Raw genomic sequence first — 21,879 nt, 5'->3', positions numbered from 1 at the left:
TATCTGTGGTTAAGGAGGAGACAGTCAGAAAAGGGACACTGAAAGGCTGGACTTAAATGGCAGTTTAACAGAAGATTCTGAGCATTGTTGGGGTAACCTTTTAAATAAAATGCAGAATTAAAAAAAAAAAAAATTTAGGGGGGATTTTAACTTGCTTCCAGCCCAGCTGCTGAGTTCCTGGGCCCATTTAGGGGTTTTACTGTACCATTTGCCTCTCTGTGCAGGTGACTGCCCCTGCTCTGTCCTGGACACAGAAATTACCCTGCGTTGTTTCCTTTGGTACCAACTGTAAAAGCCCCTGTAACAGGCCTTCTACCCATGGTTCTGGAGTGGAGGCCAAGTGGACTGGAGACACACCTAGATGGAAAAAACCTCAGCCGAACAATGGACAGAGAAAACCCCCCTTACCCCATTTTGCCCATCATTTATTTAATCTTAAATCCTCTCTTGTCCCAAGAGTTGTAATTTTTCTTGCTTTGTCAAACTGCCTGAGTAACTTGGTGGAAAAATCCATCCAGGAAACTGCAGGCCTGTGCTGTGGCACAAAGAGATGAAACTCTGCAGGATAGATCTTACCTGAGGGCATTACCTGTGCTGCTCACCCTGCAAGCAAATGTGTTTGCTGTGGAACACCTCTGTGGGTTGAGATACATTTGTGTTCTTGTAGGGCTCATCTGTATTAAAAGGCTGAAATTCAATACTTTCTTCCCTTTTTAAAAATGTCAAATGCTGACTTTTCCCTGGTGGCAGCAAAAGTGTTCCAGAGAGGCTGCCAGGGTAGCTGGAGTGAGATCTTTGTCCTGTAGGTCAAGAGGGAACCTGGGAGGGTCCAATTTGGGCTTTGAAAACCTGTTTTCAGGCTGGTGAGAGCTGCTGTGAGGCAGCAGAGTTCGTACCGGTGTGCAGTGAGGTGCTTGCTGTGTGCCAACAGAGCCAGCCCATCCTTCGAGGACAAGGAGGGAGAACTGAGCACACCTGCCATGCACTGTATGTCAGGTCCCTGGAGATTTGTTGTTGAAACAGCACATGGGAAGGTGAAACCAGTGTTAGCAGCCATCCTGGTGCTTCCAGTGTGGAACAACCCTTTCCTGGCATAGGGCTTGTGGTTGGTGCGGCGAGACCAAATTTGGGAGCCAGAGAAGTTCCTGGGGAGTGGAATCTCTGTAGCTGTTCTGGAAGCTCTGCAAGTGTCTGCTTAACCTGTCTACACCCAGCTGAAGAGCTGCAGCTCTCTCTGGGTGTTTGGGTGTGGAGCATGCATCTGGAGATGCTGTTTTGTTGCTGGCAAAACCTGGAGATGCCGGGTGGGGTGTGGATGCGGATCCCACCGATCAAAGCCTGGCATGCACCATGCAGGCTGCCCAGGCAGGGTGTGGGGATGCCATGAGGGTCTGATGCTGCAGAGTAGAATGTCCCTGCAACAGTGTCCACAGAAATGTAACTATGAAGGAGTAGGATATTCGAATATTTTGGAAAAATGCTTGGATTTTTTTGGATGTTGGGGATTTTTTTTGTCTCCAAGCGTATCTTGTTTGTACGGTCATCCAGCAACAATGCAGACTGTTATGGTGCCCTCTGATTTCCCTCACAGGCTGCCTTTGTTTCTGCATGCAGCTGTGTAGTTTTTATGGAGATCTGAACTGCAAGGCATGAAGAAACTCTTTTGTTTGTTGTCGCTTCTGTGCATAAAATCATTCTTGATTTTCTTCTAAACCACAATTCCACTTCACATCCCTGATTCTGCACTGACTTTGGACTGTTTCTGGGATTTCCCGGGTGTCTGCTGAAATTGTTGGAGCTTTAGGAACAGATTTGCTCCTGGCTTCAAATGCCATTTTCTGATGCAATTGTCCCCTTTAAATGTGCCCAGAACAGAGTTCCTCTGTGTGAGAACCATATAGCTGCTGAAACGCTGCTGGACTTGGAGCAGGCAGTGGACAAGTGACATCTACAAATCCGGGGCTTCTTAGAGGTCTCCTAATAAGTGTTTTCTTTTTGGCTGGTTACAAAACCAAACAAGCAGTCATTTGCAGAGCCCCACCCACAAGCCCCCTGAGCTGGAGAAGAAGGTGCCTGGGAACCGATGTGAGCAGACTTCCTGTGAAAGGCTTCCCAGGCTAAATGGAAATCTCTCTCAGTTGAAATCAGGCATCTGTGAATGGAAGATGGTGTATGTTTTTCAGGAGAAAATCTACAAATCTGGGTAACTACAGATAGTTGAAAGGCATTTGTTCTCTCTCTCTGTTTCAGTGTGTGTCAGCACGAGGTGCTTAGCAGCTCGTTGGATTTCTCATGGAGCTGCCAAGTGCCGCAGCTGCTCCCCGGGACTGGTAGAGCTCGCAGACCCGGGGCTCCCCTCCTGCCCAAAGCAGCTCCCGCTCATCTGCTGCAAGCCGAAATAATGGGAAGCGCTTGTTGCCCAAAGCAGCGAGGGTGGATTGTGTGTGATCTGCCGTGAGCAGGAGGGGATGAAGGCAGGAGCAGGGGGCAGGAGCGGGGTCTCCTGCATGCCCAGTGCCAACTGAGACCTCTTGATGCTGTTGGCAAAGTTCAGCTGTAGTGCAGGACAGGCTCACAGGGGTAGAATCACGTGCTTGCTGACCTTCAGTCCCAGCTCTGCAGGCAGGAACTGGGCTGTTTTGCAGTGATGCTGTTGGGGAACTTCTATCATACTGCTCAAAACAGAGTAGTGATACTGTGAGGTAAGCTATGACACTGAAAGGCACAGACCTGGGGTGAATCCATGTGTGTTTGGTTGACCCCTGTTGTTGTTGATGATAATTTGTCTCTCTCTGAAGAATAGGTAATTGAATGCATGACTCAAATGGATGAGCTCATGTGTTGTTTGGAACGGATTTTTCCTATGGCTCACAGCTCTGAGCTGACTAGTTAAATTGCTGCTGTTAATGTGCTGCTGTACACACTTTTTAAGGTTGGATGACTTCATCAGTTGTTATTTGAATAGCTCGAATGCTCTTTTTTCATCTGTTATGTTGATGCCCTCATACCACATTTTTTCTCAACAAATTAGTATGACTTACAGGTGGCAGAGACAGTAACTATTCCTCTAAGTGCGTAGTAGGAGCTGGGGTGGAAGATAATGCACCTGTAGTGTCTTCTTACAGATGTGTTCTATTTTTAAAGTGCTCATGAAATGAAAGGACTCAACCCTGTGTCTATGGGTGCATGCATAACCTGGGTGCTGACTCCAGCAGCTGCCTTGTGCCTGGCAGTAGGTTTTGGTGTTGGATTAGTACATTTGGTTAAACCTGTTTGCTCTGAACATGCTTTCAGCAGCTCCTGACTACCTGTGATTTCCATGCCTGTCTTCCTTGTTTGACCAGAAATGAAGGAACAAGTCTTTATCTATCAATTTTTACCCACAACCAGCCAATTCTGATAGGTGAATTCTGGCCTTCTACTCACAGACTGGTGCAGGCTTATAAAAAAACCCAAAGCAGCAAAACCCCAAAATAAGACAAATAAGACAAAATAATTTTAAACCACATTTACAATGTGTACTGGCTTTGTGTTCTACTCTTGGAGCAACTTGGTCACTGGCCTCAGTCACTACAGGTGACATTTCATGACCATCCTCATCATAAGCGATTCTTAAACAAAAATGTGCAGGATGTGATGACAGGGAGTAGTGAACATGAACGTGGTGTTGGGGGTGTAGTCGCTGTTGTCTTGTGGAATATGGTTCTGCCAGAAAATGAGTCCCAGGAGGTCAGTGCCCACTTCGGTGTGAGGGAGGGAGCCTGTGGAGAAGCCAGTGAGTTTGTGTGGCCTTGGCTGTGTGGCAGGAATGTGCTGTGGAGCTGCTCTGCAGTAGCTCTATGGCTCTGAGCCTCACCTTGTGTAGTGCTCCCAGTACACCCCCAAAGCTGGGCACTGGAGAGGCTCTGCTGGAAACTCTGCTTATGGGTAACACTCTGTGGCTGGGGGGCTGTGTCACTCTGAAATCACCTCACTGGGAGGGTGTCGATTCTGGGCTCCTCTGCCAATGTCCGTGCCAGTGCCACAGATTCCTGCTGTGAGCCCCATGCGTGAAGTCTGGTTTGCTTATGGAGGTGATCTGGGGACTTTGCCTTGATTTTGGGGTCAGGTTTTGGCATGCTGAAGACTGAAAGTGGGATTGATGTTCTTATTCTATAGTTGATCTGCCAGCAGACCAGGAGCTATTATGCTCACCTTTTCTCCTCAATTTTGTGACCTCCCAGCACTTCTCCTCCCTCTTTTGTTCTCTTGGGCTTGTGGAGGATGGGACTTAGGGCAGAAGCAGCAATATGCAGCTTTCTTCATACTCAACAGGGATGCAGATGCCACTGGCTGCTCTCCCCCCACAGTGGATAAGGCTTTCAGGAGGACCTGGGCAGCCCCAGGTGGTGCCTGCACACACAGGGGTAAGGTTTTCTATGTCCCAACCGTGTCAGTCATGACTTGGAAAGGCATGGATTATCTTAGGAAAGGACTAGTAACATCTTGAAAAGGTTTGGTAGTATCTGTGACACCCAGGGACTTGGTAGAATAAACAAGTCACCTTTGGACGCTGCTCGGGTGTTGCTGGCATTTGGGATAAATGAATTTCTGCTCTAATGGCCTTAGGCTGGACTTAGCAGAGCACAGAAGGACTCCAGTTCCAACACAGGCAGAGGGGCAGCCTGTGCACTGTGTGCAACACAGATTATTTTTTCCTTTTCTAGTCCAGTAGGAAGGGTGGCACAGGTCCTTTGGAGGGAGAGGGAGGGACCTTTCAGCAGCTTGTGTCTTGCATGCACACCAGTAAGATGACAGATAGCTTTTTCACAGAAAACACGCTGATATGTCCGCAATGGTGTGCCAGGGGACCATGGCAGGGGGAGCCTGAGTGACACCCAGCCAGGCTCTGCCAGCCCTGCAAGTGGGCTCAGAGGGGACACCCTGACCAGACCCTCATGGAGAACCTGGCCAGAAGGGACAGGGTTCTCATGTTTAGTTTGTGTTCTCACAAAAATTCTCATTTTCTGTGGTGTTCTTTGCGTCCACAGCATTGTCTAAACTGTTAATAAGGTTTAAAACCAAATTTACCCATCTCTGCTTAGTTACAGCTCCTGGAATCCTTGCTGCTGAGAAGCGTCAGCACAGATTCATTCTTAATGTTTTTGTTTTGCAAACACACAATAACAGATTTGCAGTCCCCTGATCCACTCTAAACTGTTCCTAGATGTTTATCTACCTTTGTGGCAGTGAGAACATGCGAAGCCCAGCTGCACACTGGGTGATTGTGAGTTTGATCCTTCGCTGTGTAGTCAGGAAGGATTGTCACAACACTGGTTACAGATTCCTGGCTGGATGCTCTTGCTGTTGGCCTCTTTTATAATCATGGCATGTCTTTGAATGTGTCAGCTCCTTGCTGTCAGAGCTCTGCATCCCTTTCTCCCAAGGCTCCTCTCTGGTGCCACACAGCACGACCAGCCCTTCACAGCTGGTTACTCAAGTTCACTGTGAAATCTCAGCAAGTTAAATATTTGATGTGTATTCTCTATGTTTTCATTCCAGCCTGTGCTCTCCCCTCTTCCCAGCTGCCAGTGATCAGTGTGGCACTAGACCTACAAACCTTTAGGGAGACCGTTTAAGAGCCCTAGACTTTCTGCACTTGGCAGAGCTGATGATCTGTGATCAAACAGAGGAGGCTGCGGGTGTTTGGGGGAAAATCCAACATTTTAGACATTTGTGGTGTGGTGGCTTCAGCTGCACTAATGACAATCAATCACAAATCAAAGTCTATCACCAGGCTGGCTGGGTGAGGCACTGTGTGGTGGCTGAGCCAGTCATAATATTTGCCAGTCGAGCAGAGCATTTCTGTGGGGCTGCAGCAGACCAGGCACAGCTCACCCTCAGTACTCTTCTGAGTGTTCAGATGCCATCAGAATTGCAGAATGCAGCCACTCTGACATAATTATGCCTGTAGATAAAGGAACAACCCACTGAATTGCAGCATTAGTCAGGTAACAAAAGTCCACTCAGTTTATCTTATTTCTTATTTATATGATGCATTGAGTAAAGGCTTGGCCTTGGTTCATCATCACTGTACACCTCCAATTTTGCCTGTTAACCTTTTGTATCACTTTGCAAGCAGGTTGGTTATCTTCTTTTGAATTATGAATAAATTAAACCAAACTTAATTTTTAAAAGGAGGAAAAAAACTGTGGTTGCATTATATAGCATACATCTGTAGGCTGTGGGAACTGAGTTTTAATGAAGTTAAAATAATGTGCGCTGTTGTTTTTTTGTGGGTGAACTAACAGTGAGGTAGATTCCCAGCTCCTGTAAGCAAAACATTCGTGTAAGAAAGGAGATGGCAAAAGTATCTTTGGCCAATCTGAATCATGCAAACTGGAAATGAGTGCAAGTGATGAGGAGTCTCTCTCAGAAGGAAAGCAAGCTTGTCCTAAAACGATATCAGTGTTTCACTTGACTACACTGATTTATTGTTACTACTTTTAATTTTTTTTTTTCCTTTGGAAAGAGATTTTTGAGCATTACCTGGAATGTCTTCTGCCCCAGATTTGTGAATAAATTATGTTCTTAGAGACACTGCAGATGCAAACTGGAGATGGTGCTGGTAGCATTTGGGGAAGGTCTCAGGAAAACCTGCTGAAGGCTTGGTTAGTGTGGGATGAGCTCTTCATCCCTGTCATGGGGTGAGTCCTGGTTGTACCTTTGATGTCTGTGTAGGTACAGGAATTGTTAGTTGGATCATTAGAGCATCCCTGGAGGAGGACACTTGATTTGGACCAATAACTTTAAATGTGATGTTGGCTCTGGCATTACCCCGGGAGCTGAAATCACCTTGGAAAGCTAAAGGAGGAAAGAGGCACGGGCTGCTCTTAGATTTTGCTCAAACCTGCCTTTTTAAGGGGAGGTGCCCTTCTTGCCCCCACCCAACATTAGGGCAACTGCAAACTCCTCTGAAACAAAGACCCACACAAAACCCAGAGGCCGCCGTGTTTCAGCAGTAAATATTTATAGAGCTTTGTTCACTTGAGCTGTTTACAGCAATTTTCCTGAGAGATTAAACTCTAAAGGGAGAGCATGAAATGCACAATCTCCCTTGTGTTTCTCCCTTTTCCAGTGTGACTTCCACATCCATAGACCTGCTTGGCTGCTGCCTCTTCTGTATTTTTGCTGGTCATGCAGATGCAGGGCAGAGGCTTGGCAAAGTGGTCGTACACCTGTGTCCAAGCCATGAATTCCCAGGGGGAAAGGGAACAGCCTGATACAAAGTAGTATCAAGTGCTGGGGAAAAGTTGCAATTTCTCTTGGAGGAGTTTTGCTTTTCCTGTTCACATCGAGCATCATCTTTTGGGTGAAAGCTTTAAGTAAGCTCAGGCTGGGTGTGAAGTTTTCATGTGATAACTGATGTGAGGTGTGTTGTGCTGGGCATGAGTAATTTGGAAGAGATCAGAGTTTCCTACAACACATCCCATGGATTCCCATGGGAAAATTACTTGCTTTCTTAGGTTTTCCTTATAGTAGCTGGCAAAGGAAAGAAATAAAGGTTTGGGATTCCCTGGAGCCTTGCATGAAACCCAGTTCCTTGTTGGGTGTCCGACATCAGGCCTGGTACAGCAGATCCCTCTGCACTTTGCCTGTGCCAGGTCGGCTCTCTGCTCCAGGAATGGGGCTGGGATGACATCAGTGTAAGCAGGAGTCTAAAGCAGGGCTGGAAAAATAACACGGAGTCGACCTGAATGCTAAATCTGAGAGAACAGCTCAGACTTGTTCTCTGAGCCTCATTTGCTTTGTTGCATCATGGTAATATTGGTCCAGAAAGAGATCAGTTGATATAAAATCGGCTCTAAACAAGAGTGTTCTCTTTTCCCCCAGCGCTGCTGCCGCGGGGCTGGGCAGGATCACTTCTGTGGGCTGTGTGTGCTGCAGGAGCATCCCGGTGCTGGGGCTGGCCCCTCCCTGTCAGGGCGGTGGGTTCGGAGCCACTCCAGCAGAGCAGTGTCTGTCCCGAAATGAGCCGTGCTTGGCTATAAGCTGAGGTGATACTCAGGTAGGAGAAACCCTGTCACCTGCAGAAAGGAAGTTCTAGAAACTTTCCTTGTGTCTGAGCTGCCTGAAATGTAAAGACAGAGGGGCAGCCATGGTATGGCCATGGATTTCCACACTGCCAGCAGCCTCAGTGCAGAGGTGGCATTTAGTGGGTGTGGACCTCTGACCCCAGATACCTGGGACGGGGGGGAGCCAAGGCTGAACTTGAACTGTAGGCTGGGCCTGGGGAAGAGAGCTCGGCTTCTCAGCTTCCCTGTGAGCTGTAAACGGGGCAGTGCCTTGGGCTGCAGCTCAGGACACGCTTGTGTGTTACTAGGACTGAAATATAAGGAGCCACTGGTGTTCACCACCATGGTGAGTCCCGTGATTTTGAGGGCATCTCTGATTGATGCAGGCTTTGTGGCACCAGCAGGCCGTGGGAGAGCTGTGTTTGTGAACTGCAGCTCCTCAGTGCTAAAACCACACACCAAAACCAGGGAGCACCTTGGAGCTGTCTTGATGCACTGAGTGTTTATGGAAAACGAAAGCTGAAATTTTCTCCAAAAGATTGCAGTTGTGCAGGCTTTTCATTAATGAGCTTGTAGGCAGAGTTTTCCCCAAAACCTTTTGTTAATTCAGTCCTAGTCTCAGTTTGGGTGTTTGCAAGTTAAAAAGTGCAGCCCATTACCAGATACCAGCTTGCTTTTAACTGGAGGGTGTGTGACTCCTTGGACCAGTGTATTTAATGCCCTAAGACTGGTGTCCCTCTGGGTTAAAGTATGTGGTATAGTTTCAGAAGAACATGGATTATTTAAAGCATTTCTGTGGTGACCAAGTAATGAGTTTTGAGGACAGGGAACCCGTGTTCCTCTGGGGAGGCTGGGCAGTTAGTGGGTGAGAGCACAATGGAGACATCTGCGTATTTGACATTTCCATTAACAAGTTTCCTTCTCTTCCCAGTTAAACTGAACCTCTCTCACTTTTAAAAGCTGTAGTCAAGCGATTTGTTTCAGCTCAGCAGTGGTATTTTTGGAAGTATGTGGCCTCCATGCCCTGAAAAGTGTCCCTGTCCCCCCTCCGTGGTGCTTTCATGCAACTGCTCCACCCGTGCACTGCTGGCACTGAGCGTGATTTGGACTCGCTGCTGACAGCAGCTCTTGTGCCTAAGGAGGGGGCAGAGTCTCTGGGGATTTTGCATCTGAAGCAGAGCAGTGGACTTAATTAGCCCCTTCCCTAACAGCCCATCAGATCCTGATTCAGGAACTGGCAAGGGAAGATGTCTGCATACTTCCTTCTGATAGCAGAGCAGCCTTACTCCCACTGCTCCTCGCCATCCTGGGGATGAGGGAGATTTAAATCTGCCTGAAAATAAATACAGATCATTCACTTGTCTCTGGAGGAAGATTAAATGTAAACTGCCTATTTTCTGTGATACAGCACTGGAAATAGTTAGAATTTAAGATAATTATCTTTATTGCTTTTTATAGCATCCTATGAAGGCTGAAATCTAATTCGTTTTTTACTAACAGGGAACTCCTGTGGGTGACTCAGAAGAATCCATTTGCTTTATTGACAAACTTGTCTGTTTGGTTGTCAGGCAGTGTTCTCCTTGCAGGAAAAGGGAAATGCAGGTCATAACACAACAGTGTGGGGTTTTAATAGAGATTCAAAGTTTGATATCTGTTGGCAAGAAGAAAAACTGAAGTTGATGTAATTAGAGTGAAGTGACTCTGCTTTATTAAAAGGTTGTAAATGAGTTGATACTTAAGTGGGTGTGCAGTAATGGTGCTCTATGCTTTATTTATGCAACTTCAGTACACTGGAAGCTTATTAACAAGAGCCAAGAAGCTGCTTTTTCTGGGCTCTTGGTGCCCCTTGGCTTTGGGAAAGAGGTGGGAGGTGCAGTTCTACCTCTTGCCCTGTGCCTGGGGCTGCGAGGAATGCTGTGTTCAATGTGCTTTGGGCCTGTTGCTTGCAAGGGGAGTTGTTTGGTTTTTTTTAAGCTTCTCAGTCTAGTTGTGAGACAGGCTCCCAATTTTAACAAATTTATTGTCTCTCTGAAGGTAGTGGATCCCCTTTGTGTGAGTTGTGAGCTCTATGAAAAGCAAAAGCAGATGCCTGTGCTGCTTCTCAGCCCTTCACAAGGGGAAAATGTGTCCTGCCTTACCTGGACCTCTGTGATCCACACCCCAGAGCTGCTTAAAAGAAGGGGCAGCACCCAAAATGTCCTGTAACTGCAGACAGTGGAGTTTGAGAGGTGCTGGGACTGCAGGCAGATGTAGCAGTAAATTGTCTCTGCCTGTGGCTTATCCCCCAAAGGTCTCATTTATCACTGCCATATGGGATAATGCTACAAATCACTGAATCTCAGAGAATCATGGAGTGACTTGGGTCAGAAGGAACCCTAAAGCTCACCTTGTTCCATCCCCTGTGCCGTGGTCAGGGACACCTGCCCCATCCAACCTTTCCTACAGCTCAAGTTCTAAGTGGTTTAAAACCACAAGGAAGAAGCCAATGTAGGGGTTAACAGTATTTTTCAGGGAGGAGGGATAGAGCTCCATGAGAGCAGTCTTTGCCACAGAGGAGAAATCTCTCCTGGTAGGTTTCTGCAGCCCTGCTCAAAGAGGCAGGAGGAGAGGAGGAAACATCCCTCTCGGAAACATGAAATGAGAGCTCCACGTGGGCAGAGCAAGGTTCTTGTGCGTCTCTGAAGGTGTTCTCAGAGTTTGCTCAGCTTCTCATTGTTTTTCTTTCAGGAATTGACTACAAGACCACTACTATCTTGTTGGATGGCAGAAGAGTCAAGCTGGAACTCTGGTGAGTGTTTCTGAGCCTTTATAACCCAAACCCTGGGATCTCAGGCCAGGTGAGTAGGGACAAGGGGCTGGGGGGATGCTGTACCAGGCTGTGGAGTGTGTGAACCATCCCTTGGGGTGTGGTGGGACATCCTGGCTGTTCTTACCAGAAAGTTACTCTGGCAAATGAGATTCCTTTCTGTCAGTCAGGTAGCACGAACACCATACTGCTCTTTGCTAGAATGGTCTGAATTCAGTCATTGTTATAACCGACCATTTTCACTATTACTCTGTACTTGACACCCCACCTGCAGTTCTGTTGTCCAGAGCTCCTGCCACAAGAAAGACGTGGATATACTAGAACAGGTTCAGAGGAGGCTGTGAAGGTGCTCCAAGGGTTGGAGCTCCTCTGCTCTGGAGCCAGGCTGGGAGAGCTGGGTGTGCTCACCTGGAGAAGAGAAGGCTCCAGGGACACCTCAGAGCCCCTTTCAGGGCCTAAAGGGGCTCCAGGAGAACTGGAGAGGGACTTGGGACAAGGCATGGAATTACAGGACAAGGGGAATGGCTTCCTACTACCAGAGGGATGGGATATTGGGAAGGAATTGTTCCCTGGGAGGGTGAGGAGGCCCTGGCACAGAGTGCCCAGAGAAGCTGTGGCTGCCCCTGGATCCCTGGAAGTGTCCAAGGTCAGGGTGGATGGGGCTGCCTGGGACAGTGGAAGGTGTCCCTGCCCATGCCAGGAGGTTGGAACTGGTTGGTGTGCAACATCCCTTCCAGTCAAACTATAACATCATTCTATGTTCCCATACGGCTCTTGATCGCTGAGGGCCTAGTATTGTTTTGGAAGCAATACTGGATTTTCCTGAAATCCAAGGATGAGAAATAGATACAAGAGAAGGAGAGTAGAAGAATAAAACTGATGAAACCGTAAGTCCCTCAGCAGCTGGATATTTCTCAATGCCTTGAGTAGAAAATGAAAAGGAGCTGTGAACAGATGTCACAGCGTCAGGGTAAGGTGAACCCCTGCAGAGCAGGACTGACTGGAGTGACCGGACACTGGTACAGAGATGGGAGAAAACTGAATGGGAGGAGTAACCCCTGCCTTATCTGTCAGCACCAAAGGGACAGCTGGAGTCCTTCTGGCTGAGCTTTGTCTGAGGTGTAACTTGCTGAAGAGCTGACACAGCAGTCTGTGGAGATGAAAGAGGAAGGGAAGAGCAGGACAGGATAGGTGAGGTCTATCCCTACCTGGTTTTCACACAGATCTGGCAGGGAATGACACAGGTCCTAAAACATGGAGTTAAATATCCCCTTACAGGTGCTTGGTCAAGTAACAGGAATATTTAGTAACATGTCTGAATTGTTAAATACGAATGCACTCCATGTTCTCAGCCTCAGTGGCTGACTCTAGCAGTGTGTAGTTTGGTGATTTAATTACACCCCTGCTCTCTGAAGCTGACTGTCCTCATTTTTCTTACAAAATGAACAGAAGCAGCTAATTTATCTCTTCTAGCCTCCATGTTTTTATGTACCACTTGCATTCTTGTCTCTCTTGTAAGATAGCTATTTTAACATTTCAGCCCCAAGTGTGTAGTAACTTAGTGCTTCCCTCTTGAAACCATCTTTTTATGTAATTGTTGAACTGGAGAACAGCATAGAAACTGAATAGCTGATAACAGTGATTGATGATGCCTTAGTGTAATCTTTTTACCATACTTACCCAGTATTTGATTGTCTAGGGAGAATGACATGTGAGTACAGGCTGTTAGATTGATGTCTAGGATCTACGAAGCTTTAGATCTGAAAAAATGCCCTGCATGTGAGGTCAGTATGTTTTTCCTAGAGCTGCAGATCTGGGGCTGAGGGATTCCTCAGCCTTCTCAGTGGTCATTAAAGTGTCTTTTGTCCTGGCTCAGGGAGTAGATTTGAGAAACACCATAATGTGTCTCTGATTAGCCTGACGCATTTCAGTATGTCCTGGTTAAATCAGAGCGCTGTGTTCTGGCATCTTGTTCCAGAAGGGCACTGAGAGGTGCTGGTAATGTTGTCAAACTTAATTGCACCTTGACCAGGCAGGACAAATGATAGTGACTGAAGAGCCACTTATTGTCACAGTGGTCTAGAAACACTGTGGCCCACATCTGTTCCTCAGCTTTCTGTAGGGTATATAGACCAGGTCTGTCAGGGATTGGGTATAAGGAGAATTCCCTTTATTTTTTGTTAATATGTTTAAAAATAAGTGAAACCTAGTGCAAAGCAATTTGTCCTCTTCTGAGTGGTCACATTTAGGTTGACTGTTCTCCATAGCTGGGAGACCTTTGCAGACTCACTCTGACTTTGAACTCCTGTGGACTGAAGGGAACTAGGCAGAAAATCCTTTGCCCAGGGAAGTAAAGTGATTTATACTCTCACACATCATCAGGTAGTGCTGCAGCCTAGTGGCTTGGGCTTGTATCTTCTCCGTGGGAAGCATGATGACAGTGACAACCTGTACCCAAAGGCAGAGATGTACCCACCAGTTCTTCCCCAGAAGAACCCACCATGTAGAGCACTTTGGGTACCATGCACATCCTAAAGATCTGACAAGATCAACACTGATTTTTATTTTATTTCTTTATGGCTAGTAGGAGTTGTGCAGTATAGGAGTCAATTCTCCACATCTCATAGCTGTAACTTTTCTGTGTTTTAGGGACACCTCAGGGCAAGGAAGATTTTGCACCATTTTCAGATCCTACTCCAGGGGAGCCCAGGTAAGTGCTGCTCTCAGGGCTTTGATGGGATACATTTGCTTTTCCTTTAGGCTGTGTCAGTCTTTCCTGCCATAGTAAAGAGCTCTGAAGAGGAATGTACTGATCACCAAAAGGATCTCTGTAGATGACAAGAGACACTGAATGTTGTCTTGTTGCCTGGGATTCTGTTCTTATGAAGTGGTGGGAGAGAGGGGAGTGAATGGCAGACTTTGCTAAACTCCTACAGAAGAGATCTATGCAGACAATATTCAGTCTAAATTTCTAGAGAAGGGCTGAGAGGTTTGGGTTAGAGAGGATGAGGCAATTCTTGCTCTAGATCTGCCTTAGCTTTAGTGTGGGAGCTCCTACTTTCTGAGGTTTTTAAAATTTGTTTAAATATGGCACTGGCTTTCCCAGTGGAGTTCTTCCAGTCTGTGTTGCTTTCGAGTCAGTTCCAAAAATAGGGATGGCTCCTACTTGCGTGTTTGAGGCAGACTTGAAACTAGAGCAGCTCAATTGGAACGTAAAAGTATGTGTGTTCCTCAAAACATGAGGCAGAATGTTACATTTTGAGTTTCTCCTTTGGGCCCTGCTTCAGAAGAGCATCAAGATCCTCAAGAGCACAAAAATCTGGTCCTCTGGAAAATTGCTGTTTAATAGTACTCTCTCACGGTTCTGCTGTTGTCCTTTTAGTAACATGGCAAGATGTCTCCAGGATATAACTTACCTATGTTAAATGAGTTACTTTATTTTCCTTATTGTTTCCAAGTTGGAAAACTTTAGAGAAAATTCCTCCTCTGTTAGGCACTAGGAGTCTGAGGCTGTATATCAGCCTCCTGAGCATGCCAGTATCCTGGGAGATTCCCAGCCTTTGGGAAATGTGCTTTTGCTCAAGCTTTTACCACTCTTGGCTTTTTGCTCCTTGTATCTGACCTTTGCTTTGCTAACTGGCAAAATCCATGTTGTTCTCTTTCTCTGACTTCCTGCAAATTCACTTGTGCTGTAGACATAGGAGCACCTCACCTGGGATACGATGTTGAGATCTCCCTGTGTCCTGTATATTCATGTGAGTGCACATCTCTGGTGGTCTGGATGCTTTGAGGCAGCTCCTTTTGAAGTGGAGGCAATTTTCCTGGTGCTTGCAGAAAACTGCTAGGGAAGGATAGTTGGAGATCTGCACTGGGAGAGTGCAGGATCTCCCATTCACATGCTCAGTCCTGTGTCTGAGTTTCTTTCAGCTTCTACATTTCATTTTTTTCCAGCCTTTACTACAGTTTAGAAAAATCTGGAACCCAAATCACATAATCACAGTTTGCATTGGAAGGGACCTTAAGGCTCATCTCATTCCAACCCCCCTTCTTGGTGCAGGGACACCCTCCACTAGACCAGTGTGCTCCAAGCCCCATCCAGCCTGGCCTTGAGCACTTCCAGGGATCAGGAATCCACAACCTCATTGTGGAACCTGTGGGCTTGAGGCCACGTTGCTTCCTTCACCAGGTAGAAGTGACCAGAGCTGGTCAGTGTGGTTTTCTGGTGACCACAGAACTCAGCTTTGGTCAGGCTCTTTCTAAGACCTTGCTGTGTCAGATGCTCAGATCGAACTGGAAATAGAAAACAGCAGCTACTGTGTCCAGGAATGCCACCTGGGAGCTTTTATCCCTGTGTGCAGCCACTGTGCACAGTGGTTACTCCCTTCGATGTGACCTGGGACCTCCTCAGAGCAAGTGCTGTGTCTTGGCAGGGCTGCACCCTCAGAGTCTGGGCCCACATGCCAGAGTACCTGCTGCTGCCACTGGGCAAACCAGGGCACAGCACAAAGCTGAAATGAGCAGTGATGAGAATACTCAAATTGGCTGGGGTGGGAGACACAGGCCTGTCTGGAAGCTGCATGGAGCTGTGAGCCACTGGCACAGCACCTCCATGGGATTCCTGCAGCCTGTTCTCCCTGGACTTTACATTTGGGTGCCACAAGGTGTTGTACCTGGCTGCCCATAGACTTGAAAGGGATTGATTTTCTATTCCTTTCTCAAAGTAAAGCTCTTGACTTTCTTCAACTGTATTTACCAGTGTTGCTGGAGGACCTCTCATGTGAACATGAGCAAGGTTTGCCTCATTCATCTCCCATGGACTGAGTCTGAGAGACATTGAACCTCATCATCCAGGCAGGGGAACCTCTAATGGGAATGCTTTACAGAATCATGGAGTCACTAAGGTTGAAAAAGCCCTCTAAGGTCATGGAGTCAAACCAGTAACCCAGCACTGCCAAGCCCCCAGCTAAACCATGTCTCTCAGCACCACATTCTATGTGGGGTTTTCTTTAGCATCTCCAGGGGTGGTGACTCCACCACTGCACTGGAGAGCTTTTGCCAGTGCCTGACCACCCTTTCAGTGAAGAAATTGCCCCAAAATTCTGATCCTACCATAGCACAACTTGAGGTTGTTTCTTCTCACCCTGTCACTTGTTACCTGGGAGATGAGACCAAGCCTCACCTGACTCCCACCTCCTTTCAGGAAGCTGTAGAGAGCAATTCACTGCTGAATGCTGGGAAATTGAGCTCACTTGCACAGCAAGATGTAGCTCATACTTTTGACTCAAACCTGCCTTCTACTCCTGCAACAAATGCCTTTTCCAAAGTGCTGTTGTGATGCCTTTGTCCTGGTCTGCCCAAACAGTCAATGCTTAAAAGCAGCAAGCTAGCCCTAAGGAGCAAGCCTGCCTAGGAGGCAAGAGAAGTCTCTCCATGCCCTCTGAAAGTGCCCAGGAGATGAGCACAGGGAGGAAGGTGCCTCTTGAAAATTACTGGAGTCCTTGTACAGTCTTCTTTCTCCAGGTGGCTTGGAGTAAAACTCAAGATTGTTTTCAGCAAGTGCTTGGCTCCCCTGTACTGTTCTAGTGTTATTCCTGTATTAACAGGAATACAGGTACTGTGTCTCTTAAATAACTCACCACAACTTTCAATGGAAGAATAAAGTATCTAAATTTATACTCTGGTTATCCAAAGCAAGAGGACCGTTTGTTTTGAATAACAAGTCCCTGTGTGACTGCAAGGATGGACTTCCAACACTTCCAGTTATTTTCAGTATGCAGAAGCTGACTTCTTTTGGCATGGCCTTAGCATAAATACAGCATAACCTGTGTGGTCTTGGTGGAGAAACACGGAAATGCTTCTGAGTTCTCTGATTTAGAATTATGAAATGGTTTGGGATGGAAGGGACCTTAAAGCCGATCTTTTTCCACCTCCTGCCATGTCCAGGGACACCTTCCACTATCCCAGAGTGCTCCAAGCCCCATCCAGCCTGACCTGGGACACTTCCAGGGATCCAGGGGCAGCCACAGCTTCTCTGGGCACCCTGTGCCAGGGCCTCCTCACCCTCCCAGGGAACAATTCCTTCCCAATATCCCATCCATCCCTGCCCTCTGGTAGTGGGAAGCCATTCCTCCTTGTCTTGTCTTTTCATGCCCTTATCCAAAGCAGCTTTGCAGCTCTCCTGGAGCCCCTTTAGGCCCTGGAAGGGCCCTGGAGGTGTCCCTGGAGCCTTCTCTTCTCCAGGTGAACACCCCCAGCTCTCCCAGCCAGGCTCCAGTGCTTGGAGCATCTCCATGGCCTCCTCTGGGCTGTTATAAGATGTCTACGTCCCTCTCATGCTGGAGGCCCCAGAGCTGGGTGCAGTACTGCAGGTATGGTCTCCACGATGTATTCAAGGCTTTTGCTGTACTGGCTTCCTAGCTGCAGCTGTTTGCTTTCCTTTCTACTGTCTCGAAATCATCAGACTTCAAGACTTGTGCTATAGGAAGGCTGATGCAAATCCCCTTGGAGGCAAGAGAAATAGCTTATTTAAACTAAAAGCTAAAAGCTCAGGAAGAACAAATCCAGCAGAGAAGAGAGGTGCCAGCATGGGAAAAGCTCTGTTTGAAGTTTGATGTAAACTGGCCTTGAGCACCTTCATGTTGAGAATTAGTGGAAGATTCTCACTGAGTAGAGGACCAAAGAGCACAAAGGGAGTTTGAAGAATGAGGTTCCAGAGAGGACTTGTACAGGTTGGCTGCGAGAGCAGCCTGGCAGTTGAGCAGTTGGCTCAGCAGCCTGGCAGCCCTTACCCAGGGCTTAAGCCAGTGCTTAAGAGAATACTTGGTATGAAAAGTGCCTCCAAGCCAGGGAAGCATGCCTGACTTTCCCACACACTCTTTATTGTTTCTGAAGTGTAGTGATAAGAATTGAATTTTCTCTGGTAGACCCTGGAGAGGTTGCAACATGGAAAAACAGTCTCCAGACTGAGCAGACCTTCTGGGGAGTTTTTCTTTCCACTATGGCACAGCCTGGTGCAGTGCTCAGGCTGAACTTCTGGCTGGTCTCTCCCCAGGGAAAGGACTTGTGTACCTTGATGCCTTCCCCAATTTCAACTCCACACCACTGGGCTGGGTCCCAAGCCATATGACTTTGATGTTCAGCAGGAACTTCTTCCTCTTGAAATTATCTGCAGTGGAACATCCTTGTTCCCCCTGATGAGCTGGCTCTGAGCAAGAACCAGCCCCTTCTTCCAGCATGATTGCTTCAGGGTTTGCTGTGAGGATCCCAAGTCTCTTGCCCTGTCTTAGCAGATCTGATCTCGTCATGGACACAAGGAGCTCTTGGGCTCCAGGTGGAGGCTTGTGCTGCTGCTGTGCCTGGGACTCCTCTCCTTTTCTCTTCCCTAAATGTTGAGTTTCCACTTCATCCCCTTCTCTCTTGGGGTCTGCTGGGCCAGCCAGTCATGAGCACATTGCTTTAGGGTCTCCTTTTGGGGCAAAAGAGGAGCATTTGAGTCTGGGATAGCAGAACACTGGCCTCCAGGCACTGATGGGGCAGGTGGAGTGTGCAGCCTATCATGGTGACTGCAGGGCCAGGGAGGAAGGTGAGATGGAGACTAAGTAGTGTTGTGCCCTGCAGAGCCAACTCAGGCAGTCTGGAGCTTGCAGAGGGATTTTTATGTTAATTGTCACAGCATGGGGTACAGTGAAAATTATTTAGCGTGTGTAAAGGTGCTGCAGAAGTCTTTTTTGCTCTTGGACTTCTGTTCATTTTCTGCTTGGCTTCAAGGTCTCAGTCATTCCAGCAGAGCTGGCTCACTGATCTCGGCTGTTGAGACCAGCTGTGACTGTTCTGGCTGCTGTGAACAAATGCAAACCATTCCAAGAGTGATCACAGAGGGGAGAAAGAGTTGTGCTGGTGCTTCCTGATCGAGCCAGGAAGAAGCAGTGTTAGGATTGTTCCTAATGTCCTCATATGCCAGTGATTGAAACTGTTTCTGAAAATGTGGCTTGCCAAACTCTTCCCAGACAGTGTGATAAAATGCTCCCATCTTGCAGCAAAGCTGCAGCCCTAAAGAAATGATGAATATCGTTGAGTTCTGCTTAGGCAGGTGGTTTGAGGAGCTGCTGTTTATCCTGTTCAGGGCTTCCTAGTATGCAGGAAGGTGGTGGATTTTTGGCAGCTCAGCAGACTCAAGTGTAGGTTCAGCCCTCCCTCATGGCTTTTTTGTTTGCTGCAAATACCTCACCTGCCTTGGGTCGTTCGGATGGGAGTGTCCAGCTGCTGGAGGAGCCTGCCCTACCTGCCAAAGTACTTATCAAAAGTGATGTGCTGTGCTGTTGGGAAGAGGTTTGGCAGCAGGATGTGACTGCCCATGAGCCAAGGTCCGAGGTGCCAGCTGGAAAGTCACTATCAAATGGAGATGTGAAAGAGCAGGCAGAAGACAGAGTGTTCTGCTTCCTGTCAGCACTGATCTTCTGTTTAAGGTTTATTTCATCTTGTGGGACAGAAAATTCACTCTGAGGTACTCTTCAGCTTTCTTCAGCAACAGCTTTTTTCCATCAATGGAGAATATCAGCAAGTGACACTTTCCTGACCACCTGCCTGCATTGGGCAATTGTGCAAGTGCTCCTACCAGCTTCTTGTGTGCTGGAAGCCCCTAAAGCATCTGGGAAGCCTTTTTAGACAAGTCTGCTTTGCACTGACAGTGTGCAAACTGATTTTCTCTTACTTTTAAAAGCTTTTTGCTTATAAACCTGGTCCAAACCTGCTGCAAGCAGAGATGATATTTCTTCACCACCACCTTAGCTATGTGGACAGATCTTTGTGTAAGTTCCTGCTGAAAGCAAATTTGAGTTTTGGCAGAGTAAGTGTCCCCATACAATAACTGATGGTCTGTCTATGCTCCTTGTTCACTATGCAGGGCACTCATGTGGAGATTTCTGTCACTGGTTGCTAAGGGTTGTGCCAATCCCTGTAGTGGAAACGGAACTCTGAAAATCCAACTGTGAAAAACCCCCTGATGGATCTGGGGATGAGTCCAGTCATCTTCTACCCGCACAGCAGCTGGCAGACTGAGGAGGAAAAGAAGGAAGGCTGTTGGAGGGTTGTGAGAAGTTCAGGTCTCCTTCGTCTGAGAAGCTGAGCTGGAGCTTTTCACCCCATTCTGTGGGAACCTGGGGTACATAATGGTACAAAAGGGCTTTGTGAAACTAAAAATTGAAAGCTGTGGAGATAATAGGGTGTCAACAACCATCTAAGCACTTGGAGAAAAGATTAGGCTGCAAATGGGAAGCTGTTCATTTGTCGAGTTGAGGAAATTAACATTCTGTGCATGTTATTCCAAAGGAGACTTAAAAAAAGCCTGACAGATCTTACTTGGAACTGACTGCAGAGATGGAGCCAGCTCCCTCCCTGTGCATGGCTGAGTGCTGTTCTCTCTGGGGCAGAAACGGTGATGACAGAGTGGGTTTGGGATGTGTGCTCTGGAAACGTGGTGTCTGCAGGACGCCAGTGCTATTTGGAAGCAGTGTGGGATTGTCTGGCAGCACCAGGAGCTGGCCAGGGGTTGAGCAGCCTTCTTCCTCCCCTGGTGAGCTGCGGCACAGCTGGGTTCCATACCCAGCTGGGCAGGAGGTGGATGGATCGAGGCACAGGCAGCTTGGCCTCCATGTTTTCTGACCTTTGAGAAGCTTTCCTGGACAATCTTCGCTTTAAATATGTGTGCTGAAGCTGTGCTGTGGCTTGGAGGCTCAGCTGGCAGACAAGGTGTCATGTTTTGCATTTAGAAATTGTGGTCTTGACCTTCCACCCTGCTGAGAATATAGGGGTGTGTTCTTGCTGAAGTTTTATCCTTATTCATATTCAAAGAAGATCCAGGCAGAAGCTGCCAGCAAACTTTAGAACTCTCTCCTCCTCAAGCATTATTATTTCCTGGCAGAAATAATCATCACAAACTAGGTCCTGGGTCTATTTCTTTTGGCTGAAGGAACTTGTCAATCCAGAAATGAAGCAAGTAGACTTTATTTATCTTGCTGGCCATTTGTCTTGGAAGGAGCTCATCAAATCCTTTGCTTCATTATTTCCTGACTCTCATTAATTCTCACACGTAGCCTTGGAAGCTGGAAATCAAAACAAATAGAGGAAAAATTAAAAGAAAGCTCAGAGTGGTTTTTTTCCAATATGCAATTAAAATGGGATATATCCTGCTGGTAGGTATTTCCAGATTGGGTCCTTGGGAAGCAGTATCTTTGGTTTTGTGGGATTTTTTTAATTATGGAAGATCATTACTTCCTTCTTATTTTTCCTCTCTAAATCTAGGCGAAACTGATCCTTTTCTCCTCCAAACCAAAAACAACTTCAATTTCTTTTGATTATGAAATTTTTGGAGTGTCCTAGAAATTAGACTACAAAAAACTATGGACTTTAGGTAGGAGCTCCAGGCTTTCCTTGAAGGAAACTGAAGATGCTTCCCCCCACTCCACAGATGCTTCTGCCATTATGTAAACTCACCTTCAAGTCCTACAGAACAGCCTCAAACCCAGACTTTGAAGGGCTTGCTCTTTGTATTGGGCTGTCAGACATGAAGCCAGCCCACATGACTTGCCTTGTGTGCACTCTGCCCTTCTATTTTTGTGCATTTGAGCTTTTCTCTGGGGGTACAAATGCAGATGTGGATGTGTTGGAGGGCCAGGGAGGACAGAAAAAACAAACTTCACCTGGAGACTGGCTGCGTGGGGTGGAAGCAGTGGGCAGTGAGGACTGGGGATACAGCTCAAGAATCAGAATTGTTCTACAAGGAAGAATCTGAATTGTCATAAAATTATAAAATTGGTCAGGCTTTGAGAGCTGCTTATTCCAAAAGAGCTGAAAGAAAAGCAGACAAGGTCGAGGAGCACCCAGTGCATTCCAGGAACTGCTGCTATTCCAGGAGGTGGGGAGCTCCAGATGGGACTTCACTATGAGATTTCAGGTGCCTTTGTGGCCCAGATGCCAGTTTATCATTCCTGTGTGCTCCATATTTCATATTAATGAGTTTTT

The 21,879-nt window shown here is 47.2% G+C and overlaps 1 protein-coding gene across 1 annotated transcript in view; it reads left to right on the top strand.

Moving 5' to 3' along the window:
• RAB40C (RAB40C, member RAS oncogene family) overlaps positions 1–21,879 on the top strand; it is a 36,394-nt gene that overhangs the window by 7,194 nt on the left and 7,321 nt on the right. Inside the window, exons 2-3 of the mRNA XM_033074219.2 lie at positions 10,782–10,842; positions 13,510–13,570. Coding sequence (XP_032930110.1) covers positions 10,782–10,842; positions 13,510–13,570 — 122 coding nt within the window. The remainder of the gene's footprint in view (positions 1–10,781; positions 10,843–13,509; positions 13,571–21,879) is intronic.

The sequence above is a fragment of the Catharus ustulatus genome, chromosome 16 (genome assembly GCF_009819885.2).
Source record: "Catharus ustulatus isolate bCatUst1 chromosome 16, bCatUst1.pri.v2, whole genome shotgun sequence".
Lineage (NCBI taxonomy): Eukaryota > Metazoa > Chordata > Aves > Passeriformes > Turdidae > Catharus > Catharus ustulatus.
Note: the sequence above shows the minus strand (reverse complement) of the source record. Positions and strands in the feature narration are given on the sequence as shown.